Source organism: Chinchilla lanigera, unplaced genomic scaffold, assembly GCF_000276665.1.
Source record: "Chinchilla lanigera isolate Chin_1 unplaced genomic scaffold, ChiLan1.0 scaffold00086, whole genome shotgun sequence".
In the NCBI taxonomy this organism is placed as follows: domain Eukaryota; kingdom Metazoa; phylum Chordata; class Mammalia; order Rodentia; family Chinchillidae; genus Chinchilla; species Chinchilla lanigera.
In genome coordinates, this window is record NW_004955487.1 from 481,869 (window position 1) to 489,347 (window position 7,479).

Genomic DNA, 7,479 nt, shown 5'->3' on the forward strand with positions numbered 1-7,479 from the left:
CATCTACCTGGAGCAGGTACAGGTCTCTGGGACAGCCATAGTAGTCAGGGACAAATGATTGACATGTCAGTGAGGGATGATTGACAGCTGCTACATGTAGGAGAAAATGGCTAGGCTAAAATAAGGACTGACTGGATCAAACTGCTAATAAACCAGGGCAGATTCCATACTTCACAGAAGCCAAATAATGAAAGTTCATACTTTATTTTATTTATTTATTTTATTTATTTATTTTGCAATACCAGGGATCAAACTCAGGACCTTGCGCTTGCCAGGCAGGCGTTTATGCCACTGAGATATATCCCCAGCCTGAAAGTTCATATTTTAAAATTCCAGGGTTAAGAGAACATTGGATTTTCTGTCCCTTTAAATTCACCCTTGGATGATTATGTCCTTTCACAGGCGTCCAAGGCCACCCCCTCTGATGGTCATCCCTGCAGTAGGTGGTCTCCAAGGGTGAGCGCTGTGGGTGGAGCCTATGAGGTTGTTGATCTACCCACCCTTCATCCACCAGTGCCGTGTGGGGTGTTTTCACTCAGTGGAGTGGACCCCAGGTGTGAGCCACACAGAGGAGGGAAAGTGGCTTCTGGTGTGGAGCTGTGGGCTGGCGTATGGCACAAATTGGCATTCTGGTTATCTCCCTGTGGTCTCAGTGCCCACCAAGCCTAAGGAGTAAGGGAAGGTGGGTGCACTAGGCCCATGGGGTCTGTGGCCTAGGAAAGCCAGTGGGCACCATGGCCTACTCACAGCTTATTTATTACAAACTCAGCACCCGCAAGGACCAGGCTTCTGCAGCTGAGTGAGGAACTGGCCATATTTAGCTCCAAGCAAAAATCAGGTGAAATAAAAAAGCTTCCCTGTGCAAAGTCCGGGGAAAATAACAGACACATGGTTCTTCCTGCAGAATAGCTTGACTCTTGACAGTCCCCAGAAGCTCCCAGAGGGTGGTGCTGTTGGACAACGGATGCTGGCGTCGGCTGGGACACATAGAAATGGGCAAACTCAAAATTACATCTCTGGTGAGCTAGCTCAGGGGTGACTGCAAGTTCCTGTGTTCATACAGTGGGATTGTGCGACACATGTACATTGTGTGGCCAGCAGGTGGCGCTGTCTCATCAGTTCGGCCAGGGTCACCAATGAATGGAGGAGACTTGAGAAGGAAGCGGCCTTCATCCACATGGCAAAGGCAACCGCAGCATCTCATTTACTGGTGACAGAAAATAGCATTGTTTCCACAGTGGGGCACCATAGCTCCACCAGGTCTTCCGGACTTTCATCTGTGGAGAACGTAAGCCACTGCTTCTCCCTGGTCAGAAACCTTGGGAGGTTTTGGTGCTTGCCTCACACCACTCAGTCATCCCATGACAGCCAGGAAGGGACAACAGATGTAGTGGAGGTGAGCTATTCGGAAAGGCCAAGGAGTCACCAGCTTCCTAGAACTTGCCCAAGCATTGGCAAAGCTGTTCCAAAGCTGTCATCGGCCAAGACTAGAGGCTATTTCAAATGTAATGAAAAATTTAAATCTTACGTTTCTGACCCTAGTGTATTTCTAACACTGTTCAAGGATGAGACTGGAAAGCACAGTCGGTTCTCGTAATTAGAGAGCTACAAAACCTAACGAGCCTTGACACTCCCGGAGCCAGCTTCGAGATAAGTGCAGCTTAGCCAGACGGTGTTTTGCTCACTTTCAAGTCCCAGAGAGTTACCACCTCCAGGACCCCTCTGCCCAGTCTCAGACAATCATTGATTCTTTTCCCCACGTTATATGATAGCGACCTTATTAGTTCCTGTAGGAGTAAATTCTGCCCAGCAACGAATTAAAGACATGTAACCAACGATAAAATGTTATTATCTGCCTTTTTGTACTTCCTCCTGAAAACCTGTATACGTGATTGGTAACCGCAAAATGGTGCTGATGATTTGGAACAGATTCCCATCAGCCCACTAGTGTAATAAAGCTAAAAGTCTTCCAAAGTTCCTTGGTGCCATGTCTTCCCTCTGGCCTGATCCTAAGTTCCACAGCAGGATCAGTGTGCCACTAAAGTCTCTGTTGGTCATAGCCCGTGTTTCACTACTATCATGAAACACCTGAAACTGGGCACTCATTTTAACAAGATTAATTTTGGCTGACAATTCTAGGCTGAGGTGCATCTGGCCATTTTGTTGGCAGAGATGGTCTAGGCCATCACATGGTGACAGACCAGCATGCGGTATATCTCTGCATTTCCAAGTCTCTCGCTCACTGGCTCGCACTTCTTATGAAGCCACCAAGTCCAGGCTGTGCCCTGGTGACCTAATAATCCTCACAGTCAGATGATGTTTCCACCCTCTGCACCTTCATCCATGCCTGGGGATTCATAGAAACTTGGGGAGACACTCAAGCCACCTCCAAACTCAAGGACACCCAAGTATCTGTCTGCAGGAGCCAAAGGACGAGTACAGAAAGGATGGTGTCACCTGTTAAGGCCATCAGATGTCACATCAGGGATGGTCACCATGATGACCATGACACTTGGTTATTCTGGGACTCTGTTTTTCTTGGATTTTTTTTGAGACAGGGTCTCACTACGGAACCCAGACTGGCCTTAAACTCCAAATGTAGCCCAGGCTGGCCTCCAGTTCACAGTGATCCTCCTGCCTCAGCCTCCTGAGTACTGGAATTACAGGCATGAGCCACCACACCTGTATTGGGACTCTTGTAAGATGGTTCTTGTGACCTAGTTAACTGCCTGGAAGGCAAATGTGCCACACACACAAGACCAGGGTACCCAGGAGCTGACAGTACTGCCACACACACGAGCCCTTGTACTGGTCTACAACTCCAGCCCTTTCTAAAAATTTGCAGTGCTGTACCTCGAGGTCCCCACTTCCCGACAGATTTTGCATCCCGGCTTGGCAGGGACGTTTACATCTTCAGCGACTGGCAGCGTGGATTCTGTAGCAAAGTGTGTTCTGTGGAAAAGCACACATCTAGGTACTGCCATCACTGGTCTTGCTAAGTCGCTAAATTGTAGGACTCCAACTTGTGACCCTCCTGTCTCAGGCTCCCCAAATGCTGAGATTACAGCGTGCACCACCCAGCCTGGCTGTAAATACATTTTAAATGCAAACTCCGAGGAGGAACATGTCTGGAAATGTTTACAAGAAAGGGCGAGATGAGTGTGAGGCCATGGCGTTTATTCATGCGTGCTCTAGAGTAAGCAGAACATGATACTACATGTCTCTGATTTGGAAGCCGGTCTCTGGAGACATGTGACACAGACTGTTTAGCAGTGTCTGGAGTCTGTGGCCGCTGGTCCTAATCAGGTGACTCAGCAGGGTGTCAGTCCCGCCCTGCCCCCTTGTCCCTCTCCCCCTGTGCTGCAAAACTCAGGACAAATGCAGCGATGTCCAGCTTCACTTCCACGGAGCCTCAGACTTCACACAAGACAGAGTCGCCTGACACAGGAGTCACTACCCCAAAGGCCGTTGAGATTTGCCATCCTCTGCCACCTTGCTGAGGAGAAGGTTGCAGACTCCGGACATGGAGTCTGCAAGGCCATGCATGAGGACCCTTGGCAAGACCGGGATTCCAAGCAGAGCTCAGCTACATACAGAGAGGGATCTGTGAGCCATAGGCCGGTTCCTGTGGGAGAGAAGGTGGGGTGAGCCCAGTGCCTGCCATTTTGATCAGCCTCAGGAGTGGACCTGTGGGAGGGGTCTGGGTCACTAGGCTGCGTCCTGGGGGATGGTAGGACCCTGGCTTCTTCTCCTTCCTTCCCCACCCCATCTCTAGGTGAGCAGCTCGTTTTGTGGCTGGTTTGAAGAAATGAGTTATTTTCATCACATTCTGTCTGCTTCAATGATGCTAATTTTTCTGAATGTTTTTTTAAAGTGGGTTCAAGTTTTGACAAATGATCATTCCCTTATAAATACAATTTGTACCAGGGAAAATGGACAGAAGGAAGGTGCAGGATTAAACAGGGATCGTGTCCCAAACAGCAGCGCCTGTGTGCAGTTGCAAGAACAGCTGGACATTTTTAGTGACACCTTAGATCATAGTGAGAAATGGTTTTGTATGTTGTCACCTAAATGAAATGCAGGGGACCCACCTGCTCCAGGTCCAGAGCTGCAGCGCTGTACATGGAGGTCCCCACTTCCCAACAGATTTTGCATCCCTGCTGGGCAGGGACTTCTGCATCTCCCTCAGTGACTGGCAGTGTGGATTCTGTAGCGGAGTGTGTCCTGTGGAAAAGCACACATCTAAGTACTGCCATCACTGGCGCTAGAGGAACCCACAGTCTTGTCCTTGCTGTAGTGGAAACGGGGTGCTTCCTCTTAGGTTGAAGTCCTGGCAGCCACTCAGGGTCTAGGGGCATCTCTCCCTCCAGGACCTCCCTCAGATCCCACCCTTGCAATGTGTGGCACCTGCAGGCCAGTGGGTATCGGGACTGTGGCTTTGGTCACGGCCAGATGACCATAGCGTCCTGAGGAGGCAGAGGGGCTCAGAACTAGAAAGCCTGTGGCAACATGTGACAGTGCTGCCCTGGTTCCTGCTTTTAATTATTGAAGAAATGCAAACATCAACTCACAGTGACAGCCAAGAAACATGGAATCCTAGAATGCAAGCTTGCTCCTTAAACTCGCTTTATCGACTTCTGCAGAGAGACTTTTGTCAAACTACCCTCACTGATCTGCACTGCTTCTGCTCTTTGTAGCTGATGACCTCACCTGCAGCTGTGCCCCATCTGGCTATGCGAGTGGCCGCGTCTGTCACCTTCCAGGAGGAGGTCATCTTGTGTTCCCATCTACATGTGATGCAAGATCACAGCCTTGTCTTTGCCTGTAACACTTTTTCTCCTGTGGGAAATGTGTCTTGGTGTACATTCCCAGAAAGTGGAAGTCAAAGGGCACTGGCAGTGTCAGGGCCAGCTCTGCCTTCCCAGCAGAGGCTGACTCGGGAGCCATCTGCTGCCAGACCTCACCAGGCCTCCTGCCTCCGCACCGTGGTTACTGCCCTTCCTGGAGCTGCTGTGCTTTTTAATCTCACACAGCTAAATCATATCTGAGGATTGATTCAGTGTAGTTTTCTTTGGTTACTGACAAGCATGAAGTCCTGACCTCAATTTAGGGCTGAGATTAAACACTGCTTTAAAATAGATCAGCCCCAACGTGCTTCACGTGTTTAATAACAAAGTGGCACCTACACATTCCTAGCAGCAGATCTTATTACTCTTATTGCTTACCAAGCTCTAAGATCTTTTTTATATCTGCTCAGGTTTTTTATTTTTATTTACAATAGCTGATGCAGAGACTTTTTTCACTGAACCTGTGAAAGCCAAAAAGTCATACCCAGGGCATCCAGAAGCCAATGCAATATCTTCCACCAGTATCATCAGTTTGGGCTAACAATCCCCACCAGGTTCTACATCCTTACTTAATTATAAGCTTTACATTAATAATTAAGTTATTAAATAATCAAAGAACTACACTAACCCTGCTTTATAAACATATTTATAAAGGTGCTGCCCAACCAGAGAGCTGGCTGCAAGAAGTGTTACCAGGTAATAATAGTTTCTAAGCAGCAAAGAGATTGAAACATTTATTTTTGAATACGTAACTTTAGCCTAAAAAGGGGGGTGGGTTTTTATGCTTAGGGATACACTACAGACTTAGGTAAAATAAATTGCATATATAAACCAACCCAATTCTGCTAAAGCTATTATCATGCAGAAATGTGTTTCAGGACAGATGACTTAAATCCTATTCATTAAGGAACATCCCAAATACTGGTCATCTCCACATGACAGGTCGCAAAGCTATTTCAGCATCTTATTGTTTATGTGTGATTTCTCTGGTTCAATTCTCTGTTTTCTTAAAAGGTGAGTTTTTTCCTTAGTAAGTGGGTCCTCTGTGGATACTGTGGCGTCATGGTCTTCCTCAAGAGTGAACCTTCTTATTAGCTGAGGCAGCCGAGTCAGTCAGGACTGTGTAAGCTTGTGTTGCTAGGCAACATGAACCTTTACCGAGCACTTACTCTCTACGAGGCACACGAAATGCTTTACGTGTGAGCATGTTACCTGTGATCCTTAAAGCACCCATGCAAGGTAGACATGACAGTGCTTTATTCATGGAATCAGAGACTCAGAGAGATCAGGGGGCCTGGCCAGCAGAAGCAGGGCAAACAGTAGGTAGGGAAACCCTGGCTCTTTGACCTCACAGAGGCATCAGCACCAGCTTCCTCCCTATGACCCCTCAGTGCTGTGCAAACACACACAACTTGGTTAGGAGACAAATCTGAGCCCTGTGCAGAAGTTGCCGCCTGCTGGGTGTTTAATGAGATTTTGCATCCCGTAATTCAACACTCCGTTCTATTGTTATCACCTCTCCGTGTGATTGGTGGAAATAACAGCTAAGGTTGTGTTATTAACTGTGCCTGATTTTACTTTTTCAAAGACACTAACAAACGGAGACATGGCGGACTTTTCACAACGTGTCTAATAAGTAAGGACAACTACGTTTAACAAACACGACCTGATCTTTGTAGGAGTATATGTTCTCTGAAAAAGCAGTTTGACAAAAGGAAGTATACAGACTCAAATTTTCAGGGGAAAAAAGGAAACCACAAAGAATTTTTCCTTGATAGAGCGTTACAATGGTGAGCTCGCTCTTTTTCCCTTCTTTCTTCTGCAGCATGTCCATGAATACTGTCCATAAAGAATACATGATAGTGTGTGAGTATCTTCCAGAGTTGTAAATACTCCTCTCCCTTTGACCTACCTATTCTCCACAGGGAGAGGTGCATCGCGACGGGGTTGTTGGGTGGAGGTGTATTTTGCATGAAAACAGAACCAAAGCCCCGCACTGCACCCAGGGTGTGGCTCTGAGACCAGGAGCTCCGTGGGCCCAGCTTGGGTCCACTGTCAAAACACTGAGTAGCCTTGGTTCTGAGATGGGGGAGTGTCTAATGGGGTTCATTTCTAGGCACACTGCACCCTGCTCCCCACTGGTATAACGAACATGGCAGAGTAGACTTCTCATTAACAGTAAGTCAGGACAGAAGGGCTGCCTGGGGTACTGGAGGGAAGCCATTTGGTTCTCATGGATTTGCTGCACATCGTGGAAAGTACCCATTATCATTTGAGTTTACAGTGCACATTGCCAGTAGGAATAATTGATCCAGAATACAACTCAGAACAGCAGAAGGGCATGCTGCATAGAGAATGACAAAATCACATTTCACGGGCTCCAAAGCTGAAGATAATAAAGAAAAATTAGTGTCAGTGTAACAAGAAAAACCAGAGAAAATTGTAAGGGCAGGAACTGTACAGATTCACATTTTTTGTGAACTAATAATGAATAAACAGGATCCTGACAAGTTCGGGTTGGTGAGTGTTATGGTTGAAACATTGTGTCAACTTGGGGAGTCTAGAGGTTTGGCTAAGTGACTCAGCAGGAAGCCAGGGTGCTTACTTTGTATACATCCTGAGCCTGTGGAAG

The 7,479-nt window shown here is 47.4% G+C and overlaps 1 protein-coding gene and 1 long non-coding RNA gene across 2 annotated transcripts in view; one reads left to right on the top strand and one right to left on the bottom strand.

Moving 5' to 3' along the window:
- Positions 1-283: 283 nt before the first annotated feature.
- On the top strand, positions 284-1,974 carry LOC102006782. The gene is made up of 2 exons (XR_001231161.1): positions 284-554; positions 905-1,974. It is a non-coding gene; the product is annotated as an uncharacterized LOC102006782 (long non-coding RNA).
- Positions 1,975-3,160: 1,186 nt separating this feature from the next.
- The window catches only part of Tpo (thyroid peroxidase), a gene marked incomplete in the record, with an annotated part of 45,259 nt that continues 40,940 nt past the window's right edge, over positions 3,161-7,479 (bottom strand). The window contains 2 exon segments of the mRNA XM_005404339.2: positions 3,161-3,625; positions 4,092-4,224. Of these exon segments, the coding sequence (XP_005404396.2) occupies positions 3,587-3,625; positions 4,092-4,224 (172 nt within the window).